Source organism: Mya arenaria, chromosome 8, assembly GCF_026914265.1.
Source record: "Mya arenaria isolate MELC-2E11 chromosome 8, ASM2691426v1".
In the NCBI taxonomy this organism is placed as follows: Eukaryota; Metazoa; Mollusca; class Bivalvia; order Myida; family Myidae; genus Mya; species Mya arenaria.
The window spans coordinates 59,399,281-59,427,244 of record NC_069129.1 but is presented as its reverse complement, the minus strand read 5'-3'; the positions used below and the strand labels follow the sequence as shown (position 1 = coordinate 59,427,244).

The 27,964-nt window shown below is 37.2% G+C and overlaps 2 protein-coding genes across 2 annotated transcripts; both read left to right on the top strand.

The window, feature by feature from the left end:
* Positions 1–699: 699 nt before the first annotated feature.
* On the top strand, positions 700–7,417 carry LOC128244399 (nuclear GTPase SLIP-GC-like). The gene is made up of 8 exons (XM_052962408.1): positions 700–932; positions 1,139–1,219; positions 4,288–4,513; positions 5,132–5,320; positions 5,516–5,710; positions 6,027–6,208; positions 6,528–6,747; positions 7,286–7,417. Exons 1-8 carry the CDS (start codon positions 700–702, stop codon positions 7,415–7,417), a joined length of 1,458 nt encoding a protein of 485 aa, XP_052818368.1.
* A 735-nt stretch (positions 7,418–8,152) lies between these two features.
* LOC128243066 (uncharacterized) lies at positions 8,153–24,407 on the top strand. The gene is made up of 12 exons (XM_052960565.1): positions 8,153–8,278; positions 9,268–9,456; positions 9,634–9,792; positions 13,687–13,887; positions 14,113–14,291; positions 18,528–18,687; positions 19,062–19,304; positions 19,712–19,835; positions 21,520–21,753; positions 22,243–22,421; positions 23,115–23,438; positions 23,671–24,407. The coding sequence occupies exons 2-12, from the start codon at positions 9,271–9,273 to the stop codon at positions 23,677–23,679; spliced, it is 1,998 nt and encodes a 665-aa protein (XP_052816525.1). The 5' UTR covers positions 8,153–8,278; positions 9,268–9,270; the 3' UTR covers positions 23,680–24,407.
* The last annotated feature ends 3,557 nt before the right edge of the window (positions 24,408–27,964 follow it).

Genomic DNA, 27,964 nt, shown 5'->3' with positions numbered 1-27,964 from the left:
CACTGTGAGTGGATTAACCACTGTTGGAACTTAAATGTCTTGGTTAATAACTCTCCTTTTGACAACAAATTTACCTGAATTGAAGGCAATTGATTATCATTTTTAACAAAACTAACTATGTATGGGCCCGCGGATGCCAACCGCCACATTTATATTGTTCTCTTTAAGGCTACCAACTGAACAACGAACAGACAGTACTTCCTTCTTTATAGAAATACTATTATTTTCCAAATTAACCCGACTTACTGCAGATCGAACAGTTTCTGCCCGTGTTTCAGTATTTCGACAGCTGCGAAACAACCAATTTTAGCATTTTCTACTATAATACATTTTTGCTATTAAAATATGTCATTTATTTTTGTTCGGACGCAGAGCGTCAACTGTCAAAGCAAACACCGTCTCAAGTCATTGATAGAATTAGCTCAAAAACGCCAATTAAACTAATGAAGAAAGATTGTCTGGAAGATACTATAAGTGTTCTAACTTGTCAATTTTCGGATTTTGAGACTAATGAAACTCCAACAAACTGTATCTTCATTCAACGAAGAACCACAGTACTCAAATTAAAGGATAAACTCAATTCCAGAATTTTAAACTCCACAGTCTATTTTTATTATTTCCACCACAGACCATCACGCATCGTCCAATTCCCAGAGTAGTTGATGCACGGAACTGTTTGACAGCACGCAGACCATAAATATGGAAGACCAATCGATGACAAAAGTCACCGAGCAGCAAAAAGTTAAGGCACCGCAGTTCAAGGACTTACTGGAGAAGTTGAAAGCCAAAGAACAGCCAGAAGAGATGAGACGGGACGATGTCTACACGAGTACGAGTCCCAACCCTGGGCCCAGTACTGAGACGAATATATACAACGGGCGCAATACGAAGGCTCAGAGGGATCTGGCTTATGTTGAGAAACATTTAAACAGGTAAAGAGGCTTTGTTTTTTGTCTGTGTTTGTTGAAAATCTATATCCTATTTCATAAGACGTGTAGAATTGTTGATTACGAATTTTATCTTCAGTTAAGCTATTTGAGCTTTTGTTTTTTATTAATTTTGATGTGAACAGTTTTTGACGAATTAAAAGTGTTTATTCATTTGTAATGCATATTGACAAGACCAACACCTTTTTCAGTTGCAGAACGATAATCTCTGATTTGAAGGGTCTGCTTGATGGACAGCCAGCTCAGTCCCAGCCCATAGAGCAGGCATGGAGGTTTGTATAGAAACCTTGTCTTCGTAATCCTTAAAAAATATCTTAATTTCACCTTTGTGAGATGTTTTTCTTTTTTTTAAAGCAACAATAATAGTTATTTCGTGTTCATTCTTCAGAAAACTGGTAATAACAATATTATAGATTATAAGATATTCATGATATTGTTTTACTCACATGCCAACATATATATCATATTAACGTCATCAAACAATATCTAAATATCCCGGTAATATTACCCTGATACATGTCAGATGTACATCCTTACACGCTTTGCTGTTATTGACGTCGTTTGGGATAAGTATCAATGTTGTATCATGAAGGATCACGTGATCAAAATGGACCAGCCAACATTATTATGTAACATAAAACTATAAAATATTTTTGATAACCTTTATAAACAACCAAATGTTTAAACGTATTAAAGAAAAAAGAATCATCAAGATACCGTTGTCTTATACCATTATTACAACTATTGTGTACATATAATTGATATTTAATAACTTGTCCTCAAAGTCTTAGGCTACGGATGTTTTATATCTTGGTTTAGGAACCTCAGGACCCGATTCATTAAACCTCAGAAAAAAACGTTTTGGATTATGTTTTTCTTATTTAACATAATCTGATTTTGAATAAATGGGTAAACTTGAAAAGTCAATGATCATTCATGACATTTAGCATTCAATGATATCATGTAGGAATTGTACGTAATCAGCCAATCAAATCGCAGGAATTTAGTTAAGACACTTCCGGTTTGAGTTTACCCACCCAAAACAACTTGTGGTGAAAGGGGTCGGTGGAATTTCCAGAAAACAAGAAAACACTTTAATGCTCATAATTATATACAATAGAGTATGCAAAAGGGGGTTGGTACGGCTTGGGTTCATACTATAGTGTGTTAAAGGGTCGTATAACATATACCAACATTTTTACATTCTTACACAATGGTAAATGCTGATATTGTCAGACAGTTGCCGGGCAGAGGTTTGGGTGATTACCTGTGGGTAGGGATTGACCTAATTATGGGAGAACCATGCTTTTCTACGCTAAGTACTGTTTCTGATTATATAAGCAAAATATAGTTGTTTTTAAATTACATAATAAATGCAATACTCCTCTAAGTAACATTCCAAAGATTTTTCCTATCAAGCTAGATTAATAATAACATTTTTACCAACTACACATCAATGTACCATGCTGTAATTTCCCATGTATACGATGCTACATACAATTTTGCTATTAAAATGTTTACGATTATCTTTTAATTTACACTCTTGAAAGAACAAACCATTTAGCAGTGGTATGTCAACTAGCGGAACAGTGCGCGTGAGGATAGCCCGTTCAGCCTGGAAAACTAGTTAGTGTAATCACTATGTTCAGTGCTCAAATCCTTCTTAATTTTTGCAATTCTATGTATGAATGTAATAAGGAACAGCTTTTGTGAATACTGGTTCCAATATGTGTACATATTTATACTTTAAACTATATGCTTTTACTTCACAAGCTCATTGATATGTTTTGTATGTTTGTTATTCATGTCGGAAAATAGCTCATTGAGCTTGTTTTCTTGTTATCATATAACCGACCTTAAATTTTACTTATTGTATCTTGTACATTTGTGATAAGATTGAAGGTTAGTCTCATTGATATGAATTGAAATTAACTAAATAAAAGGTGAATAGATATGTATATATGCATGTGTGTAAATCTTAGTTTAGTAAAGGTCCATGACATTATCAATGATTTAATTATTATATTTTTTTCTCACATTGGAGTAAGGATATCAACAACAAATATAGTTTAACCTTATATTAACCAGGTTTTCACAAATTGAAACCCGGTCATTAGAATGACGAACGTCGTTGTTCGGGCGGGCGGGCGTGTGGGCGGGTGCCCGGGCAGCGTCAAACTCACCTATGTAACCGAATAATTTCAGTAATGGCTGACATATCTTGACCAAACTTGGTCTTTAGGAAGAGTGTATTGATACCTTTCATGGGGTCAAGGTCAAGGTCACTGTTACTAAATAAGAGAAAAACGGTTGAAACTGAATAACTTTAGTTAGGGTTGACATATCTTGACCAGACCAAAGAAAGAGTTTATGGATACCTTTCATGGGATTGCGTTTAGGGTCCCAAGGATCAAGGTCACTGTAATTATTTATAGAAAAAACGGTTGAAACTGAATCACTTTAGTCAGGGTTCACAAATCTTGACCAAACTTGGTCTAAAGGAAGAGTTTATGGATACCTTTCATGGGATTGTGTTTGGGGTTCCTGGGATCGAGGTCACTGTTACTAAAATAGAAGAATGATTGAAACTAAATTACTTTAGTCAGGGTTCACATACCTTGACCAAACTTGGTCTATAGGAAGAGTTTATGGAAACCTTTCATGGGTTCCTAGAGTCAAGGCCAAGGTCACTGTAATTAACAATAGAAAGTCGGTTGAAACAGAATAACTTTATTTAGGGTTGACATATCTTGACTCAACTTGGTCTAAAGGAAGAGTTTATAGATACCTTTCATGGGATTGTGTTTGGGGTCAAGGTCACTAAAAATGCAAAAACAGACACAGGCTTAAGTTCTTCTGTCATTCATTGAAAATCTGGTTTCGTCGCATTGCGGCGTTTTTTGTAATAAATATATTTATTGCGATCCAATGGCGGGTCGCCCACCACCTCCCCCCCCCCACAAAAAATAATCAAAAATAAAATAAAATAAATAAATAAATAAATAAATAAAATCGATTCGAACTTTTCATATCAATATGGTCTGGGACAACTGCCGGAAAAAGAGATATGGTCGACTTACGGACCTTCAGGGTCAATGTCGTGATAACCTTAATATTACCTTCAGCTGAAAATCGGTTTTCGATCGATATATGAAAAACGGTCAGGCCTAGAGACCTCGAACTTGGTAGAGATCACTAAAACATGACCTGTACCTTAACTATTGTTATGTAAGTTGGTCAAAGGTCATCTGCTACTTTTTAGTCATGTTTCAAAAACATTTGCGACGTGTTTGATTCTTTGCCTCAAAATTAGTCTTGCGATCACCTCAAATGTATACAGGCAAGAGCTAGCTGACGTTGAGAAGGGATTGACGTTCCCGAAGACGGTGATAGCTGTGATAGGGAACACAGGAGAAGGAAAGTCCAGCCTGATGAACGCAGTGCTCGACCATGTCAATGTCCTGCCTACTTCCGGCCATCTGGCGTGTACAGCTGTCGTGGTAGAGGTTGTTCAGAACACAACTAGCAACAGTTTCGAGGCCGATATCGAGTTCCTACAGAGCAAGGTATTTAAAGTATTTATTTTTAAAAATTTTGGATTGTTTGTAACTCAAATAGACTGTCACCAAAGTAATAATTGCAATATGTCGAAATAATTTGGTGGAGGTTTACCATGCAATCTATTAAATTAATGCAACCATGTGTTTATATATATTTACCAAATATAATCCTATTATTGATCAACTTATTACTAAATTGAGAACTGGCGACTGGTCAATTACCTTCTTATTTAGTTATACATGTATATTCAAACTTCTAATGCAGGGTAATAAGAACAAATAGTAATGATGACGTTCATGGTTATGAGCTTTCAACTTCAAACTATCATACGGTTGTAAATGGTGTTGTTTTTTGCTTGAAATTTACATTTAAAATGGTGCGAAATTCCTTGAAGCTGGTATAAATGACGTTGGAAACAAGAGCCAAAGCCACTATAATTTACTCTGAGCCCCTCATAATCGACGTAATTTACAGGATTTTCATGATGGTATTTTGGATCTATTGTCATCCCTGATTTAAGGGAAAAAACATGAACGACTTTATTTGATGAAGATATATTCCATAACATGTGTTCGTCTGTTTCCTTATAAATGAACTAATTCTAACCGTAAAATGTGTTCTAGGAATGGTTTGACGAGCTACAGTTACTTCTGAAAGAGTTACAGGACGGCACAAGCAAGAATAATGATACGTACGCCTCCTACTGCAAGGTGAAGGCCGTGTATGGTCGGATTGGCTCATTCGAAATCCTGTCTGAAATAACCGACGTTACCAACATGCTCGGCCGCATTATTCACATCCAGGAAAATGACGTGAGTAAAATAATGAAGATGATGAAAATGCAAACCTAAAATGTCCAGTATACCTTCAGTGATTTGAAGTTGCGTGCAGTTGCGTGCACTAATCAAACCTCTAAATATGTTAAAACTAGTAACTTGTTCACCGACATTCACTGTATATTCTCGTACATCTTAGAATAAAATCCTATATGCCATCACATATTTCAGCCCGAGGAATTCCGCCTCCAAATCGAAAAGTACATTGCGAATCTGGACTCACGTACCGAAGGTCAATACTGGCCGATAGTGAAGCACGTAAGACTACTAATGCCCCGTTGTGATGCGTGCAGTAGTGGAACCACACTGGTCGATCTGCCGGGGATGAGGGACTCGAATGCTGCCAGGGATAAGATAGCAAAAAATGTAAGGGAATCCATAATCATAATTATAATAAGATATCGTTAATGTTTAATCACAAGACATGCTATGCGAGCTTTTGCTTCTAACATGATAGCAAGTATTTCAAAACAATGCAAGTTAAACTATATATTTTGACATATACATCCATACGAAAATTAAACCCTTGCATGTCATACTTTCCATATTCCTGAGTATTTATATTCTTTCTTATTCATTGCTTAGTGTCACGATCACTTCCAGTCATGACATTCAACAATTGAAAGGCCTTTAGTAAGTTTGAATGATCTACAAACAAAAACTAAAGTGAGGTCTCTTACAGTACCTGAAGAACTGCACGGCAATATGGGTTGTGTCCCGTATCCACCGAGCCATCGATGACAAGACGGCCAAAGACTTGCTAGAGGCGAATTTCCGGCGCCAGTTGCTCATGGATGGACAGTACGGCAGTATCGCCTTCATCTGCACCATGACTGATGACTTCATGCCCTCAGAAATCATCAGGTAGAACATACAAAATTATAAGTACGATCAGTTGTAATAACAGGTTGCATGACTGTATACTGGCACCTTGTACATCTAAGAATTTTATAATTCAAATCACAAACTTGTGGCTGCATGTGCATTTAAGTAGATTGTTCATGTATTATCAATAACAAAACAACAACATTTTTTATCATAACAAAAAAAAACACATTTTTTTATCAACAGGGATCAAAGTAAGACTTGCCTGAAAATACACGAGGGTTTGAATAAACAAAAATTGAGCATGCATGGGAGTTTTCATTTGCAGGTTTTATTGTTCTTTAATCAATTTTTCAAGGTCACTTAATCTTAAAGAGAAAACCAAAAAATATGAAGAAAACGTGAAAAACATGGAACATAAGAAGGCCGCTCTTGACAGAGAGATCGCTAACGTCAACAATGTTCTGCATGGACTCAAAACGAGTATAGATGAGCAGAAAGATGAAGTCCGGGAACTGAAGGACAATCTGGCTAAGATTGACTCCCTGCTCAAAGCAGCAGAAGCAGAACAGGTACAGGTATGTATTACGTATGTGTAAATGTATATTATTATGAACTTAAGCTGATCCAGGTTGCATACTATTTGAAGATTCTGTATTCTGAATTAAAAGAGTTGTTTATTTTTAGATTCTTTCCTCTGTTTAATTCCTTTGGGATGAGACGAATATTGCTCTTACATGGGGAAGATGTGCGCATGTACTTTGAAAATTACATTACAGGTATTTTTAATAGACTAGCGCAATTGTACCTGCTGAAGTATATGGAAAAAGGTAGAACAAAGAGGCTCTTGATAGTGAACATTTAAAATTAAAACTATTATGTACATCATATGTTGCTTTCAAAGTGCGGAGCAGGAGTATGAAGAGTTGATGACTTAGAAGGCACGCACTGATAAGGGAACATACACATGTTAAAAATGCATGTAGGTGACATTTATGATTCAGAGAGAGAAGAACAGCAGGCCCTTTAGGAGGATAAGGGGCGTTAACGACCAAAGGGAACAGTTGGAAGATCAATACATAATCAAGCTACATATGGTTGACTTTTATTTTTCAGAGTGAGGAGCTGGAACTTATTCAGGAGCGTAAGGAAGAGTTGAAGACCAAGGATGCCCTGATCAGGGAAAAAGAGGACCAGAATAACGAACTGCTTCGCCAGAATAAGGAAGCCTATGAGAAGGTATTATAAATGTAGAGGTGTCATTTAAACATTAAACATTAAACAAATGGCTAGTATATAGCGCCCAAAACTAAGGCGGATAACATTATGTTGCGTCTTTAAAAAAGTCAGCGCCCGACTGTGCCTAATATTGCCGACTTAATAGTTTAATGGAGTAAAGATAAACTTTTCTTTTGCAAAAACCTTTTGAATATAAATAGTACAATGAATATAACAGGGACAAGCCAAACATTTAAACATAAACTTTGTTAAGGGGCACACGCTTTGGGTCCAAACGAAACTGAACGAGATACACTAACGAACAAACACCACATACACGCGCACAAACACAATACAAATACTACACATGCATCTGAAGAGCTTACCAATAAATGTTGAGAATACTTCCTTGAAAGGGTCTTTGAAACCCGAGTGTATTCGCACACGGGTCTACTGGGGGCTAACGCTAGTTTATAGTGATACAACACCATGGATCAACCGACTAACATAATATTATCTATGTATAGCTCTTAACAATGCAAGAACATCAATGGACTGGGTCTCTTTTGAACATATTGATCCTACAATAAGAGTAGTATATATAGCAAGACAGTATTGTTTTAAAAAATGTAAGTTCTTCGTCAGCTTTTTCGTATTGAAACAGAAAATGTATCTCTAAAGCAATACTAAATACAAGTACAATATAAATGTCATAGTAATTACAAGAACAGTTGATATTTGTTTGCATAATTACGGACCTTTTATCTCCAGAGAACGTCCCTGGAGAAAACAATTTCCCAAGAGAGGAAAAAGATAGCCACCATCTGCACCCTGGCTAGGAACAAAAGCTCTAGCTCACATATCAAACGAGGCTTCAAGGATGGTTTAAGAGTAGATTAAATGTTGCTGTTTTTCTGATTGTTTAATGTTACGTAATTAGGCTAGAAAAATAAACAATATGTGACATTATGTTAGAAATGGATATCAAACGCAATTTATAAGAAAATAGTTACAGTATTCAGAACTGTATGCCAAAATGCGTATTAAGTGGTCAATGTTTATAAAAAAATCTTCTTTTTCCCAAACAAATCGTTTAAATGTCAAAATTAGCTTAACGGTAACCTGTGGACAACAATTTTGATACAAATGTCTGCTAATGATAAAAAGGTGATACATTTGTATGTTGTGACATGAAATTAGAAAAATTATATCTATTATTGTGACATAACTTGTCAGCATTGGATCGAAAGTTGTCAACATTTTGACCATTTATTGGTTTTGTTCATGGTTATTTGGACATTCTTAGGAACCTAAATCTATAACGCATGAGGTCACAGCTGACGATTTCCCATGGAAAACCCTGACATACTTACCTGAAAGCTTTCATTTTTATCAAAAGTGTTTTCTATTAGGTAGATGGGAAATGATAAGCCTTAATTTGTGAAAAAAATGACGTTAAAAACGAACTTTTGTACTATTACACCAAAAAGCGCGTGCGACGTTGATTACTGACGTCATAGAGCGCAGTTGTTTTTTATAACTAAAATTAGCGTGTTTTTTTACGATTATTTTTTTCAATTTTAATTTAAAGTCTTGCAGACATATATATTTGACTGCGCTTTATTGAAATGGCATAATATATTTTTCATAAACCATACAATAAATGAAATAAGAAGTGGCGCGTTGTTGCGCGTGACTCATCTTACATGGGGTATGTAAGATGGGTTTTTCCAGCACTGGTCACATGACCGGAAACACACGTCCTGTATGCAAGAAAGCACAGAGAGTGATGCTCTTGAGAGTGGGTGGCAAAATGGATAAAAGTTTAAGTTTAAGTTAATCTATTTAACATTATCAACTCTTCTATCTACCCTATCCAGGAGATGAAGGGTCTTGCGGGGATTTTGAAATCTGAAGACCCCGAGGAGGGAGATGACATATATGATGATGACAGCGCCGACGATGATCGGGACATTAGCAGCACTACTGACAACCTACGGGTATTCTGCTGCAGCTCCACTGAGTATCAGAAGATGACAAACCTGCTCGCCGATGATGGACCTCCGCAGGTGGGGAAACATGCTGAATATGCAATGTTTCTTGATAAATTTGGGGAAAGCTGTACGGATTCTTTTGAAATAAAGATAACGTAAGCAGACAATTTGATTAAGCGAATCGTAGTGAAGGAGCAAACGAACCAAAATACACAACCAATTGGAATTGTACACTGTCATCTTAAATTCCAGGTGTTCAGTGACTTGAAGGACACCCAGATTCCTGCCCTGTGGGACTACGTTCACGAGATGACGAACATCCAACAGCGTCAATCCTTGGAGAGGCTCATACACAACCTGGGCAGGCTCGTGTTTGACATGCACACCTACATCTCCGAGGGGTTGGACACGGTAAGAAAGACAAATGTTTGACATGCATGTCTACACCTCGGCGGGGGAAAACAGTAAGGCAGGCTCATTCTAGACCTGCACATCTGCACCTCGGAAGGGTTAAATGCGGTAAAGCAGACTCATGTTTGATGTGCATATCTACACCACGGATGGAAAAATACGGTTAGGTAGGCTCGTGTTTTACATGAACATCTACGCCTCCGAGGTGGTGGGGTAAAGCAGACTATTGTTTGACAAGGATATCTACACGTCGGAAGGGGTGGGTACGGTGAGGCAGATTCGTGTTTGACATGCAAATCTCCACACCAAAAGGGAGGAAATACGGTAAGATAGGCCCGTTTCAGACAAAAAGATCTACACCGTGAAGGAGGGAAATACGATAAGGTAGGCCCGTTTTTTTTCAGAAACATCTACACATTGGCGGAGGGAAATACGGTAAAGCAGGCACATGTTTGGCCTTAATTTCTTCAATTCTGAGTGGAGAAAAACGGGAAGACAAGCTTGGGTTCGAAAACAGTAATACAGTAAAAGGGAAATACGGTAAAGCAGGGTCGTGTTTTACATAAATATTTACACATTGGAGCAGGGAAATCCGGTTAGGTGGGCCCATGTTTGATATTAATATCTCCACTTTATAGGGGTGAAATACGGTCAGGCAGGTTCGCTTTGACATAATCATCTACGTCTTGTAGGAGGGAAATACGATAAGGCGTGCTCGTATTTGACATAAATAAAATAAACATTGTAAGAGGGAAAGACGGAAAGGCAAGCTCGTGTTTTACCTTAATATCTATTTCGGAAAGAAGAATAAGGGTAAAACAGGCTCATGTTCGAAATGCACATATACAAATTGTAAAGGGGGAAATACGGTAAACCAATCTTGTGTATGCCATGCACATCTACAACTCGGAGGAAGGTAAACGATAAGGCGGGCTCATAATTATTTAACATGCACGACTACACGACGGGGTAAACACGGTAAGAAGGCGGGCTTGTGTTTGACATTCACGACCTCACCACGAAGGCGGGAAACACAGTTAGGCGGGCTTGTGTTTGACATGCACGACTACACGACGAAGGGGGAGCACGGTAAGGCGGACTTGTGTTTCACATGCACGACTACACTAAGAAGGGGGGAAAGACGGTAAGGCGGGCTCGTGTTTGACATTCACGACTACACCTTAAAGAGGGAAAAAACAGTAAGGCGGGCTTGTTTTTGACATGGATGACTACACAACGAAGGGGAAGCACGGTTAGGCGGACTTGTGTTTCACATGCACGACTACACAAAGAAGGGCGGAAACACGGTAAGGCGGGCTTGTGTTTGACATTCACGACTACGCCACGAAGAGGGGAAACACGTTAAGGCGGCGTTTTATTTGACATGCAGAACTACACCACGAAGTGAGAACAAGGTAAGGCGGGCTTGTTGTTGACATGCACGACTACACCAAGAAGGGGGGAAACGGTAAGCGTCGTTTTATTTGACATGCAGAACTACACCACGAAGTGAGAACACGGTAAGGGGGGCTTGTGTTGGGCATTCATGACTACACCACGGAGATGGGGAAACACCGTAAGACGGCGTTTTATTTGGCATGCAGAACTACACCACGAAGTGAGAACACGGTAAGGCGGGCTCGTGTTCAACATGCACAACTACACCAAGAAGGGGGAACACGGTAAGGCGGGCTCGTGTTTAACATGCACAACTACACCACGAAGGGGGAACACGGTCAGGCGAGCTCATGTTTTACATGCACAACTACACCATGAAGGGATAAACACGGTACGGCGGGCTCATGTTTTACATGCACGACTACACCTAGAAAGAGGGAAACATAGGTAAGGTAGGCTAGTGTTTAACATGCACAACTACACCGCGAATGAGGACATACGGTAAGGCGGGCTCTTATTTAGCATGTTTAGAAGGCACAACTCTTCCACGCAGGAAGAAACATGGTAAGCCGCGCTTGATTTTGACATGCACAACTACACCATGAAAGGGGAACATGGTGAGGCGGGCATATCTTTAGCATGCATAACTACATCACGAACGGGGAACACGGTAAGGCGGGCTTGTGTTCTGTATGCACAATTACACTATAAAGGGGGAAACACGGTAAAGCAGGCTCCTGTTGTACATACATCAAAAAGAAGGGAAACATGGTAAGGCGGGCTCGTGTTTAACAGACACCACGAAGGGGGACACGGTTTAGGCGAACTTGTGTTTGAAATGCACCACGACGGGGAAATACGGTAAGGCGGGCTCGTGTTTAACACGCTCAACTACACGACAAAGTGGAACACACTGTAAGGCGGGCCCGTGTTTAACATGCACACTTACACTTCGAGGAGGGAAACTCAGTAAGGCGTGCTCGTGTTTAACATGCACAACAACGCTACAAAGGAAGAAATACGGTAAGGCGGGCTCGTGTTTTGCATGCACATCTGCTCAACAAAAGGGAAACAGGGAAAAGCGGGCTTGTTTTTGACATGCACAACTTCACTACAAAGGGGGAACACGGTAAGGCGGGCTCTTGATTAATATGCTCAACTACACCACAAAGGGGAAAACATGTTTAACATGCACGACTACACCACAAAGGGGAGAACATTGTAAAGCGGGCTTGTGTTTGACATTCACAACTACATCACGAATGGGGAAACACGGTAAGGCGGGCTCGTTTTTAGCAAGCTCAACTACACATCGGAGATGGAAACACGGTTAGGCGGCCTCGTGTTCGGCTAGCTAATTTACACATCATGCAGGGAAAAACGGGAAGGCAGGGTGAAAGGGGCACATCTACTCTTCCGAGGGTTAAAACGGCAAGGCGGGCTCATGTTCGACATACAAACCAACACGTGGAACGGTGAAAAACGGTTAGGCTTGCTCATGTTTGACATGCAAATCTACATCTCCGAGGGTTAAAAACGGTAAGGCGGGCTTATGTTCGACGTGCAAATCTACATCTCCGAGGGTTTAAAACGGTAAGGCGGGCTTCGACATGCACATTTACACCTGCGCGGGATAATATGGCAAGGCGAACTAATGTTCGACATACATTTCTACACGTCCGAGGGTTAAAAACGGTAAATTGTCTCATGTACGACATGCACATCTACATCTCTGCGGGTTGTAACGGCAAAGCGGGCATATGTTCGACATACACATCTACATACCCGAGTATTGTAACGGTAAGGCGGCCTCATCTCCGATGGTGTAAACGGCAAGGCGGGCTTATGTGCGACATGAACATCTACATCTCCGAGGTTTACAAACCGCAAGTAGGGCTCATATTCGACATAAACATCTTCATCTCTTAGGATTAAATACTGCAAGGCAGGCTCATTTTCGATTAGCACATCAACAAGTTTAAGGGTTAAAACGTTAAGACGTGCTCATGTTCAACATTCACATCTACCGTAGGTATAAATACGGTAAGGCTGGCTCTTGTTCGGCAGGTTTATCTTCACGTTCGACGGTTAAAATTGTAAGGCTTATGTTCGACATGACATTTACAAGTTTGAGGGTAAAAACGGCAAGGCGGGCTCATGACCGACATGAACATCAATCCTTAGTAAGGTGAAATACGTTAAGGCAGGGTTCTGTTATTATTGTCTTGAGTTCAAAGTTTAAAATACGTCACTCAACTGCAAATTTCAGTTATTTTATTAAATAGCTCATATAATGGTTCCGATGATAAATGACAGTCTCAATTTTTACCACTATCTAACAAATATAACTATAAATCTTAGAGTTTTGTATTTCGCTTTAGTCTGTCTAACACTAAGATATCATTGAAAATCCAGTTTGAAATGTTGAATATCTGCCACTGTCAAAGACAAAACTTAAAAAGTATGTTTTTTTGGTTGAACAATACCTTTTACCAGATTGCAAGAGGCGTGGAAGCTGCCGGGATTGCCATCGAAAAAGAGCTAGAGAGACTGGACACCAACCTAGGTACCGTGTTACAGAAGTTGACTACCGACATAGACCATATATTTGACGGCAGTCTTAGACCAAAGATTGAGGAGGGAGCGTCCAGTGCTTCTGAGGAGGCTAACAATACATGTGCCAAGTGGGGTGCGCCAGTATGTAATAACTTTTTGTCGAGCGATACTCAAGATTCATAACTTTTGAAACAGCAGTTGATTCTTTCTGATAGAAATAAAAAGAAAATTGTTGAAAATAATGAGATCATGGATGAACAATATTTAAATTGAACCATTCTGCATTAAAGGTCATTTTAAACTAAATTGGACAACGAAGACATTTCTGATTTTAACAAAAGCGTGACAAACAAATTTTGTTTTCAGTATATTCGAGGTAAAACAAGGAACAGGGGTGAAGGAGGTCTGAGTTGTCCAACCTACCAAGCCACCACCCGTCGAGATGGGGTGTATAAATCACCCACATTTGGACCAGTTGATTTCAATGAGGAACTTGCTGCACCTATGTGTTGGAGCTTTGCCATTGTCTGGGGTGAGGCATTCAGGTTGGTGTTTACAAAGACTTTGAAATGTATCTTACTTGTCGACATCACTCTCTTATAAGAATATTATATCAGTTACCTAAGTTTAAACTGTATTTATTTTTCAACAATTTTGAATATTGTTGTATTTATTTTTACTAGGGATGGCATCGAGTAGTAAAATTGGTACTCGAGTACTCGAACAATATTTCGATCGAGTACTCGGGTACTCGATTACTCGGATAACTTGAATTGGTTTTCGGGAAAGACAAGTTTGTGTATACATGTATAGTTTATGTACTTTGTGCGTTGGTCGTAATATTTGCCATTTTCATCTTTAAATAAGACTGTCATTATGTACCTTAATAGTAAAATAAATAAAAAGAAAACAAATGTTGTTTCATGCTTTGAATATGTCCTTTTCTATTCATTTTATACATTCAATATAAATGCAAAGTAAAACTCGGATCATATTTAAGCGTTAAAATGATCGGGAATAACTCAATAGTGAACAATATTCAGAATTACAATGAACGAACATTATTAATAAATTTGTTTGGTTATTTACTCGATAAAATAATATCTAAACTGACCATTTTTCATACTGATATATTGTTGTTCACCTCATTAATATGAGTAATTCCTGAATTAAGATATACGCCAATCAATTGTTATAAGCATTGCAAAAATACGCCCATTTATGAATCATTGCTCGTAACTGTCGTTACTATTTTACTGGTCAACTTCCATTGTAAAATCTAAAAGTACATATAAACAATCAAACAAAGAGTGGTCTAATAAGGAATGTTTTGATGACAAACGAGAATTTAAATGTCGGAGGAATATATATATATAATAGAAATAAGACTGACGATAATAGAACAAACTTTATTGCAGCGAGCTCTAGATATAATAAAACCAAAAAGAAGGCATTTATGAAATTTCGAAGAGAAGAAGGTATAAAGATAAATAACTTGGCGTCAAAAAGTCCAAGACAGTTCTGGAAAAATAAAAGGGAGATCTCGCAAAACGAATGTACATGCGAATACTTTAACATTGGATGACCTGTATACTCATTTCAAAAACTTGGCCGGCGACGGCGTTTCGCATCCAAATAATACTCCGAGATACGCAGACCCTAACAGTTCTAACACGGCTCGAGATGTATTACTCGACACGGAAATAAATGAAACGGAAATAAGAAACGCCATTATGTCCCAAAATAATAATAAATGTGCAGGCATTGATCAGATACCAGCCGAAATCTTTAAAGCGTCAATAGATATAATTCTCCCATTTATGAAATCATTGTATAATCATATATTTCTTAATCATGAATACCCTGCATCGTGGGGTAGGGGTATAATTGCACCCGTTTTCAAAAAAGGAGATGCAAACGAGGCTAAAAACTATAGAGGTATCACCCTTATTAACATAATAGCTAAGATTTACTCGCAAATCCTACTTAACAGGTTAACCAAGTGGTCTGTACAAAATGAAAAACTTACAGAAAATCAATTTGGTTTCCAAAAGGGCAAATCAATCTCAGACTGTATATTTATTCTACATTCGATCATTATGAAGACTTTGAGTGAGAAGGAAAAATTATATTGTATGTTTATTGATTATCAGCAATTTTTTGACCGAATTGACCACACCTTTCTATGGCAGAAGTTGTTAACTGAAAATGTAAGCGACCACTTTGTTAAAGCTCTTCAAGCAATGTATAACTGTGTCAAATCGTGCGTCAGATACCAATCGTCGTTGTCTCCCTTCTTTGAAACGACCGGACTTGGTGTTAAACAGGGGGATCCCAGTTCGCCTCTTTTGGCAATGTTTTTCATTAATGACCTAATTAACAATATTAACTCAGATTTACCCGGAATAATTACTTTGGAAGATATCAAACTTTTTCTTCTATTCTATGCCGACGATATGGTGCTCTTTGCTAAATCTCCTGAAAGTCTTAGAAAAATGTTACACGACGTTGAAACCTACTGCAACGCTTGGGGACTAAAAAGAAATGTATCAAAAACTAAAGCTATGATATTCGAAAACGGGGGGGCCACGCATGTGAACTTGTATATCTACAATGAACCTATAGAAGTCGTTAATTCATTTAAATATTTGGGAATAAACCTTTTTAAGAACGGCAATTTCAACAGGGCTCAAAAAATGATTGCAGAGCACGCATCGTTTTCTCTTATTAAGCTATACCAGATATTTAATACCGTTGAATTACCTATTCATCAAAAAGTAAAATTGTTTGATGTTTTAGTAGGCTCTATTCTGAATTTTTGCTCGGAAATATGGGGAATGAATCCCGCAACGGACATAGAAATGATTCATGTGAGGTTTTTGCGTTATATTTTGGGAGCTAAAAAATCGACGAATCTCAGTGCTTTGTACGGTGAATTAGGAAGGGTTCCTCTTTCTATTTACAGAAAAGTTAATTTAATTAAATATTGGAATAAGGTTATTTCACTTAAGGACAACAGTCTCGTTAAACGCACATATAAGCTACTACGAAGGGACGATTTCGACAATAAGACATACAAAAATAAAAATTGGGCTTCTCAAGTTAAAACTATTTTGAACGAGTACGGCTTCTCCGATATTTGGATAAATGAGTCTATAGATATTTACACACTAGAAGTAATTAAGAGGAGAATAATGGATACGTATTGCCAAAGCTGGTATTCTGAGATAAATAATTCGCCTAGACTAAGAACGTATGCTATTTTTAAGCACACTTTTATACGAGAAAAATATTTAGATGTAATTCATGAATACAAATTCCGACATGCTTTAACAAGATTTAGAATTTCCTCTCACAGATTGGGTATTGAGATTGGCAGGTATACCAACACGCCATTAAATGACCGAGTATGTACACTATGCAACATGAATCAGATAGAATCAGAATATCATTTTCTACTTGTCTGCCCAAAATATAGAAACCTAAGAGTTAATTTTTTTAAACCATACTACTGTCACTGGCCTAATATTAACAAATTTGAAAATATTATGAATAGTAATCATAGAACAACAATATACAATTTGTCAAAATTTATTTTCTTTGCTACTCAGCGTAGACACTCTTTATTAAATCAAACGTCTTTTTATATTTATGATAATGCCTACAAATGTTTACTGTTAATGTTACTAACATTTATTCAATTGTCGCAGGATGTTATATCTTTCCTGTTTGTTTATACTCTTGAAAATTTTCAATGTACATGTACATGTACTTTTCTCCATTCACTGTTTGTTTTTGCTAAAAACGTTGTATAATGTTTTCATGCAATAAACATATATATATATATATATATCGTATGGTGAAAATTCTCTAATAGGTAAACAATACAATTGTGTAGGCGATGTACCTCTATCAAATCTTCGCTAATTGACACCAGTGCTATTTGCAAATTAGGGCCCTTTGTTGACAGTTTGCAACTTTCATAACAACTGTCAATTAATTTATTAGGGTCCATTGTGTACACAATGTGGATTAGAGGGACCGTACATTGTCGTCTTGGAAACGCGCGAGATCTGATACTTACGTCTGTAAATCATGTGTTTTGGTGAATTTTATAAAAAAAAGTACTCGAGTAGTGATTTGGTACTCGGGTACTCGGTTGATTGATCGAGTACCCGGGTGCTCGTTGCCATCCCTATTTTTTACTACAGTAAGTCATTCTCGTTGAAACGAAGTTGCGCGAGAGTGTTGTCTTGTGTTGTTGGAAAAAACGGAGAACCCGGTGAAAGCCTACTTGTCCGACTTGGTGAACACCAACAAAGCTCACATGCGCCATGGTCGAATGATGTTAAATTTTGTTATGAATTTTAATGCCAATACCATCACACTGTAAAATTCATAAGAGAAGAAACAAGAGAGGCGATATGTATATCAAGGTTCATTGAAATATTTTTGAGTAATAGCCGACACGTGTTGGTTGACGTTTTGCAAGAGACAATACACACATATACACGCAATCATACTGAATTTTATAATTGTCGAGTTATTTAAGGGAAAAATGGCATTTTGTCCGGAGCACTCTTGTCAGAATAAACAGTTAACTGCTTACAATAGCGTTTATGTTCTTACAACTCAGTATTAAAGAATTTATGAAAATGTTAACAATGTCAACATGAAATAAAAAACTGTAATTATTGCATGTTCGTTATATTGATAAGATCAGACCCTAGGTTATAACCTGTTATACATTTTGTAACATATTTATTTATGCCATTTTCCAGTGAGACGCTGTGGCGGGTGTTTGAGGGTCTGCAGAATGACATCCGGACCTGGATACAGGACTCCACTTGCAAACTACAGAAGCAGCTTGAGTCACTTGGGATTTCAGTCATCCGTATTGACCGCCTCGCTACGCAGGTCATTTGCTCTGCAAACAACAAGGTAGGCTGGCATTTTTTCTGTCTCCCAAAGGTTATTTAAGATAAGGAGAATTTGTTTATATTTAAAAAGCCTTATGTCTGGCATCTCAGTCAGTATTTTTGTGTGAGTGATGAGACTGTGATAATGCCAGAAAGAACGGTACCATACCTAAGAACTATGTTGCTTGTTACCATGTCCCAATAACCAAAGAATAGCAATAGTTATCAGACTAAGAAACAAGTAACAGAGAATAAATTAACAATTAAAGCTTTGACGAAGTAATTGAAACTCGGAAGTTTACTCACTACTTGTTTTTAAGAACTTGTTCAGAAGCTTAAAGTGTTCCAAGCAGCTCTGATTTTTCACCTTATCGTGTACTTTCCTTGTATTTTAAGCTGACGGAGATGGTAAGACACCTTAAGGACGTGGTCACGCCTCGACAGCGGGGCATTTCCCGAATTGTGACGCCACACATCCAGACAACGATGCTTGACGAGTATAAGCAGTGTGCAGCTGACTCCGGCAATGGGCTGTTTGGCCGCATGAAGAAGTACATGGCCGAGGGTATCGAAAACAAGCGGAGCTCCATGTTTGACGGGGCAAAACGGATGATCATGGACGAACTGATGAAACTGCGGGTAAACCTTGTAGTACCGTCTTTCGTAATTGTCTGAAAAGTAATTAATAGTGGAATAATTGAAGCTCTTGAAAGGTTATCAATTCCTTGAATGGGAAACGGCAAATAAACGAAAAGCTTGCATGCATAAAAGCAAAGACGTACAAGCATAAACAAGTCACTGCATTTTAACACTTAATTGTAATGAATATTGAGTAATGAAGTTTTCTTTCGAACGGCATTTGTTTACTCTTTAACTATTCGTACAGTTATATGATCACCAAGGCTCCTGACTCTGACATAGGTGGCGGTATGGGCCAATGATGATGATATTTAGCTCATCAGTTTTGCAAAGAAAAAAAATGTCGAAATATTTTAATAGCCTTGGTGTTAATGCATTAATATGTTGTTTGCGTTTTTTTGTTCCAGGCGGAACTATTTCAGCATGTGAAGGGTGTGAAAGACATCCTCATCACAGACATGAGGCGGGGCTTCGAACCTCTGTGGGAGGCCCCATCTACGTCATTGGTTGCGCGACAGGAATTTGCAAAAGGTGAGAAAATTCTCAATTTTAGAAATGAACAGACAAAAACTGTTATGCAGAGATAGAATATTAGTTCGGACAAACGGACGCCGTGAAATTACCGCGCGATCAGCCATATCTCTTGCATTAGCAAGGTATACAGCGCACTGGTCTATAAAAGACTTACCCGTTGCTTTGAAGAAAACAATATACTGGCCGACGAACAAAATGGATATAGGAAAGACCGGTCGTGTGCAGACCACATTTTCAACCTTACCAGAATCATCAATAATAAAGCCAATGTGCTCACCGCCTTTATCGACCCGAAGAAGGCCTTTGATTTTGTGAACAGGGACTTGATGCTCTACATAATATTACTTCTGGGTATCAACGGTAACAAATATAACAGCAATAAGTCAATTTATAAGCGTATGGCGTCCACCATTAAAATTAACAACAAGTTGACATAATTGTTTGACTGCAAGTCTGGAGTACCTCAAGGAAATAATTTGTTGCCGACAATTATTGCCGCATTTGTTTAAAACCTTGTCAATGAAATCAATAACCTCGGCATTGGTGTGCAAGTTGGTGATCATCCTGTGACCATATTACTCTATAATGATGATACAGTGCTAATTGCCAACTCAGACAGAAACTTACAGACCTTGCTCAATACTCTTAACGTTTGGTGCAAGAATGGCGAGTCCTCATTAAAACAAAATGCATGCATTTCCGGCGTCCACGTTCGAGATAAAACAGACTTTCATTTCCAGATCGGTGAGAACATGCTCGAAACTGTTTCTGAATAAAGAAATGTTGGAGAAATCTTGACAAACAAAGGTAACTTTGTATCTCACGCTGAAGCGCTTAGCCGCAGAACAGGAAGATCCCTAGGTAGCCTTATATGCAAAATACATAGCCTTAAAGACTTCGGCCTTAAATCATATGAAAAGTTATTTTACAGTTATTTCTCAAGTATTTGGGGGATTTAAAAATTACCAAGCCAGTGATAATGTTGAACACAGAGCAATACGTTACTTCTTGGGTACATCGTTCCGCTCCTACGGCTTCCATTTTCGGTGACATCGGATGGCTCCCTGTACAGTCGCGTAGAAAGATAAATATGTTCCGTTTTTGGAAAAGGCTCATACCTATGGACAGTAGTAGAATTATAAAAGTGGTGTTTGGAACTAAATATGATAACCCGCACACGAACAATTGGTGCAGTGCGGTAAAATCGAACATAATTGACCTTCAGTTTTCCAATCACTAAAGCTCCGAATCTAGGAAAAATGCAACATTTTTAGTATAAGCGTTTGCTATTAAGAGACGCAGAATATGAGGACATGTTTAAAATAAGAATAAATCACACAACCTTTCTGATGTGCTCACTGTATTGCAATGCCATATTAACGTATGAACTGTATTATGTATAATGATTGTGATCATAATTGTACATTTATAGCTAACATTGCATAACGGTGACATATAGGTGATCTCCTTTGGTCTTTATAAATCCATTAACTGATGTATATAACACATTTCACGGGATTTGTTTTACTTACTTACTTCCTTACTTGTTAGTTGAACTTTTAGTTAAGAAGTGTGCATTCAGTGCAAAATAGATGTATGACATATACACGTATACACTGCATAGTTTTCTTGAAATTTTAGTTTTAAATAAATAGCTAGGTTTTGAAACGTTCTATTTCAGTTCTCGATGAGATCACAGTCAAAATGCGAGACATTTACCGAGAAGCTGGTATTGCGAACACAGAAGATGGGAAAAAAAACGCAGCCCCCACACAGGGGCACCTTGGTGGTGCTGCCCAGGGGTCCGGCAGTGTTACCACTGTTGCTAGGGTACAGGGGATTTCCACATTTGCCAGACAATCAGAGTGGCCGACATACACGGATACAATTCACAAGAAGGAAGACACTTCGTATGGTAAAATGATTAATCGAAGAAAAACAGATATGGGATATTTGTGTTGATTTTGAGGAAAACATATTTTCATTTGTTATCATGGTGTACTTAAAACAGGTTTGTAAATTGATGTTGATATTGGCCCGAGTGGAGAAGTCCGCAATCTGCATTGACTTTATTGTGATGCTGTGTACATATGGCATCATTAATACTTCAAATACTATTTTACCCCACGCCCGTGTCCATAATACTCCACATTGAACAGGAAAATCACAGAACAGGTGATTAGTCATCAAAGCAATATATTACATTTGCTAATCACATATCATTGGCCAGTTAAAATGGTTATCTCAGGAGTATGACTTATCTACATTGAGTACTTAAAACGTTATGGATTGTCAGTGTTTAAATGGTTTGCATTGTTTCGTTTTGATATTATACAGTTTACACTTTGTTTCGCTAGAACATTTTTTAGATCTAATTAATATTGCATTTTATCTTTCTTTCCAGACATAGCAAGCACTGAGGCATCCCTTATGGCATTTGGACAACATACTCTGAATGACTTTTATGAAGATCCTATGGAAGACAGCCCCTTGGAGATTGTTAAATCTAGCCCAGCGGCCGTGTCACTATTACCTAAGATAGAACCCGATGAAACACCTACGTTTTCCGAACCACAAGCAAAGGTAATACCTATAATTACTTAGTCATGTTATCCAGTACACATAGGGGACATATTTCATGTATACCAGACCACTGTATTGAATCAGAATTGTAAGTGGGCCTGGCATTAATGCAGGCTCCGTAGTGAATAGAATAACTCAGGTGTATGGAAAAGCACCAGGTGCTATGTCTAGCATTCCTGTTGTAAATGAATTTAAGTCTGGTGGTAATAGCATACAGCAACAGAAAAGTAGTAATCCTGGTAAACAGAAGTATGCTTTCTAATGCAAGGTTCTTAATGGACAACAGATCATTTTGCCCTGTAGTGTGGGCACTGGTAACACACGTACAACTTATGCACACCTTGCCCCTTTACAAGATAAGAAATAGATGATGCTAAACACGACCGGCACAACTACTGCTACTGGTGCACACAGACAGTGTGGAACTGTTTTTCAAAACTGTGTCAAAGTGATAAATTGAATAGCGTAATTAACGACATCATTGTTTATTATTAAAAGTAAAATATTTGATTATATGCTTATATATTTAAATAAAACAAGTACAGCTGAAACAGTTGTCTTGCATCTTGTTAGAAATACAATAGATCACTCCCATATCCGTTTTAATTCCAGAACAGTAACGATTTGAAAATTAACAAAGATGATGTTGTCAACGTTGTTCACTTTAACAAAGGTACCAATCCTTCATTACAGAAGTCAAAACAGGAGGAAAATCAGAGCACATACAACCAGGCTAGTCGCATTGCCCTATCAAGCCCTTGTTCGACCAGGACAATCATGTCTACAAAGATGAACTGTAGCCGATCTGCCCCAAGTGGAGGGAAAGGCAAGGAGCCGGGGAAGGGGAAAGGAAAGATGAGCAGCCTGTTACTCACCCAGACGAGTACGCCCATACAAACCACACCAACTACCACTGTGGTAACAGAACCACAAGACAGGTCCATACAAACTACACCAACTGTCACTGTGAAAACAGAACCACCAGTCACGGGATACTCCGCAAGGCCCAAAGAGCAAGTAAGTGTCGTAAGTGAATAAAGCTATAAATATGAGATTGAATAATTGAACGTTCACAGATCTTTAACAAGTTATTCATGTTAAATCATAGTTTTTTGGTGGACATGCGTGATAGTAAGGTCACAATAAAACACTTCTTATGCAATTATTTTTTTTTTAAACTGCATACTAAAACTTGGAAAAGGAAAACAAAAAACCAAAACGCTACAATCTTTCTTTTGCATTCTTTCAGTTGGAATGAGAGATTTCACATATGAGGAAAAAGAAAAAGAACTATGACACAGAACAGAAATACGAATCGTGAAGTGTCATTAAATGTATTGAAACTACTGAAGTTTGTGTGTGATATGCCACATTTGGCTATTGCAGGAAACAAAATACCCCTCGATTCGGATAGTATTATCGCTGTAAGGTCGTTATTTTCTTATCATTGTTTACAAAGTATAGTGCAGGCTAAGGGAAAACAATGTTCACGATACTCGGTTACTAAACGATACGTTGAGCAATTTATATTTGGTTTGTAACCTGCTGAAAGCTAAGAGATCAGATTTTTATAAATATCTTAAAATAACAAAACAAAATTTAGCTTCCTTTAATTCAGTGTAATTTTGTGTGACCAAGAAACCCTGAAAATAACCCAAAATGTAAAAATCAACAATTTAAAAAAATCATCTAAAAGGGCTCTTATCGTAACATATTTACACCTCAACTTCCATTCCTTAAATGAACTGCCTTTCGGCAATTGCGTTTATCAATCGATGAACGCAACATCTTCGGATAAGTTCGGATCGCAATTCATTGCATAACAATATACATGAAAAGAATTGATACTGTTATTGTTTTTATTGTGTTAGCAGGTCCCGTAAAATATAAATCAACATTTTAGAAAGTATTATTTTTTTAATTTTTAAATGAATACTTGCCTTAAGTGTTTGAATTTTACGTTTAAAAGTTATTTCAAGTGGTTGATCTTTTCCCGCGTTATTGTGACGTCATTTGAAAAAATGCTTCCGGTTGGTTTAAACATATTTTATTCAACATATCTCTATATACATATAATACACGTTAAATATAATTTAAGTATTTGCATTAATATATTGAATCGGATTGAAACGAAAGCATAGCTTTCGGTTACAGTCGGGTCGTTCTATTTACAGAATGGGTAGGAAAGAGTTACTGAAAGGTTTTCTTAAATGAAATTAAAAGTATTTTTTCAACAATTATTTAATGAAATAATGAACTGTCGGTGTAAATACAAGTAATGAATTTCGGGCTTGATGTCATTATCGGGGATATGAACGCAATTTGGCTGGTTTAACTAAGCGTGGAGTCCTTCGGACTCCACACACTTTGACCGGCCCAATTGCGTTCATACCCCGATAATGACACCAAGCCCGCAATTCATTCCTTAAATATATGTTGGAGCATATATATATATGCCTTTAAACTGCTGTAAAACATAACCGATGTTTATATCTGCTGTCTATGCAAACATTTGAAAAAATGTATTGTTGGACCAGACACGTAGTATGCTTTTCGCTATAACAAAACATATTTAATACATTCTGAGCATTTGACCACGATTTTTGAAAAATATATAAATTGTTCAAGATATTGCTTAGTATCCGAGTATAGTGTACATTCTTTCCATAAGCTTGCGCTATGTTTTGTAAAAATTGATAAGAAAATAACGAACCTAGAGCGATAATACAATCTGAATCGAGAGGTGTTTTGCTTCCTGCAATAACAAAATGTGACGTCACAAATCACGTGGTATATTCACACTGTGTGTACGAACTTAAGGTGGTCTTGTTCATGGTAAATCTGTTGCAAGCGCCACGTGGTTGGACAATTCATTACAATTGAAAGCTTGACCAGCAGAAGTAGTTCTTGAAAATATTACTTGCTGTTGATTTCACAAACTGCTTGTTGCAGTAATTGTTGATATATCTTTAGTGATCTTATCATTTTTGCTGACAATGTTATGATGAATATAAAAGAAAGAAATGATGTTTTTTTTGTGTATATCGCTTCTGCAACATTTTATGTTAAATGTGCTTTATTTGTATCACTATAATTTTTTTGTTTTTTAATGAAGCTTTTTTATATTTTCTTTGAAAAGAACAATATTGAATGTACATGTGATTTAACCCACTTCTTACAATTGAATGAATGTGAACACTTGGAAAGCAGACATGCCTTTCTTATATTAGTTTTATGGTTCCATTGATTTTATATACAATACTATAGCCAAACAGGTGAACTGATGTTTTGCAGTTATTTTTCAACTAGTATGTTTTATTACAATCGTTATTATACTTCTAATAGGATGTTGATTAGTTTTAGTTTTTACCATTTAAACTTTAGCATTAAATGAAATCACGTGATTTTTTTCCAGTTAAAATCGGTTCTATTATTCTTCAGAAGTAGTGATTTTAACTGTTGAAAATATTTTTTTAGTTGTAGTTTACCAAAGTTCGGTTACTTTTCAAGATTGAATTGTTGTTTATTTTGCTCTTTAATCGTTACTTAGTATGTGGTATTAATTTGGTATATATTGTTGCTGCTTTGTCATATATAATTGTGTACTTTTGTGTTGCACATTAAACTTGTACCTGCCAAATACAAGAACGCTTCGAAAGACTCCTTATTAATTATTATTCACTTTAAATTGTTTGTTCTATAAATCGAAAGGCGTTCCATTTTGTACAAGTAGCTTAACATAACAAGTTCCATGTTAGTAAAGTAAGGCAATTTGAGTATAAATTTAATAATTCGAATCAATCTGTTGAAAAATAAATAGATAATATTATTAATAGTATCTTTATTAATAAAACTGTTTGGAAATGCATTCCGCAGTATTTCAAAAATATATAAAAACGCCCATTCGCAGTTTAATGTTTAATTATAAAGTCGTTAAACAGACCGACATATATGTGAGTACATCGACCTCCTGCGACTTTGTCAGCGATTAATACTGCTACAATAAACTTGGTCATATAACTTATGGAGATTTTAAGTTTGTACAAAATATCTGATATCAATTTTGATACTTCATTCTTAGAATATAGAGTTTTAAAATACGTATCATTCTTACAATATATTTAATGGAAGTGGCGTGTATTGATCAATACAGACAAAACCAAGAGAATCCACCTCCGAAATGGGCGGACATCCGCGACATCAGACGAATTGGTAATAAACTGAAAGAAGTTGTTGACACTTACAAATATCTGGGTCATCTTTCAATCTAAAGACGATTTTACAAACAAGGCAAACGCATTGGCGGAAGAGCCTATGGAAGCCTTATTCATAGCACTATTCATACTTTGTGATGTTATATTTGTATATATGTATGTGTATGATCATGATTGTATATAGCGCATGGCAAGTCAATAAATATATACTAACTTACCTACTTATATCACAATTACCCCTTAATTAATTACAGATACGAAATATTTACACAGGAAGTTTGTTTTTGTTTCAGCACACAACGCTGCTTATAGTATTGTTATTGTCTCTCAAGCATACTTTGTTAAGGCTCCCATTCATGACTAACAATGTACTCGTATTTACATTCCCAGCCAACTAATATAATTAAACACCATACTGAATCCTATGCTCAATTCCAAGTAATGCTGAATTCCTAGCCAACTAGTGTAATTAAACACCATACTGAATCCAATGCTCAATTCCTAGTAGTGTTGAAATCCTAGCCAACTAATGTAATTAAACACAATACTAAATCAAATGCTCAATTCCAAGTACTGTTGAATTCTGAGCCAACTAGTGTAATTGAACACCATGCTGAACCCAGTGCTCAATTTCAAATAGTGTTGAAATCCTAGCCAAGTAGTGTAATTAGACACCATACTGAATCCAATGCTCAATTCCATGTAGTGTTGAATTCTGAGCCAACTAGTGTAACTAAACACCATACTGAATCCAATGCTCAATTCCAAGAAGTGTTGAATTCCTAGCCAAGTAGTTTAGTTAAACACCATACTGAATCCAATGCTCAATTCAATGTAGTGTTGAATTCCTAGCCAAGTAGTGTTATTAGACACCATACTGAATCCAATGCTCAATTCCATGTAGTGTTGAATTCTGAGCCAACAAGTGTAATTAAACACCATACTGAATCCAATGCTCAATTCCAAGAAGTGTTGAATTCCTAGCCAAGTAGTGTAATTAAACACCATACTGAATCCAATGCTCAATTCAATGTAGTGTTGAATTCTGCGCCAACTAGTGTAATTAGACACCATACTGAATCCAATGCTCAATTCCAAGAAGTGTTGAATTCTTAGCCAAGAAGTGTAATTAAACACCATACTGAATCCAATGCTCAATTCAATGTAATGTTGAATTCTGAGCCAGCTAGTGTAATTAGACACCATACTGAATCCAGTGCTCAATTCCAAGTTGTGTTGAATTCCTAGCCAAGTAGTGTAATTAAACACCATACTGAATCCAATGCTCAATTCCATGTAGTGTTGAACTCTGAGCCAACTTGTGTAACT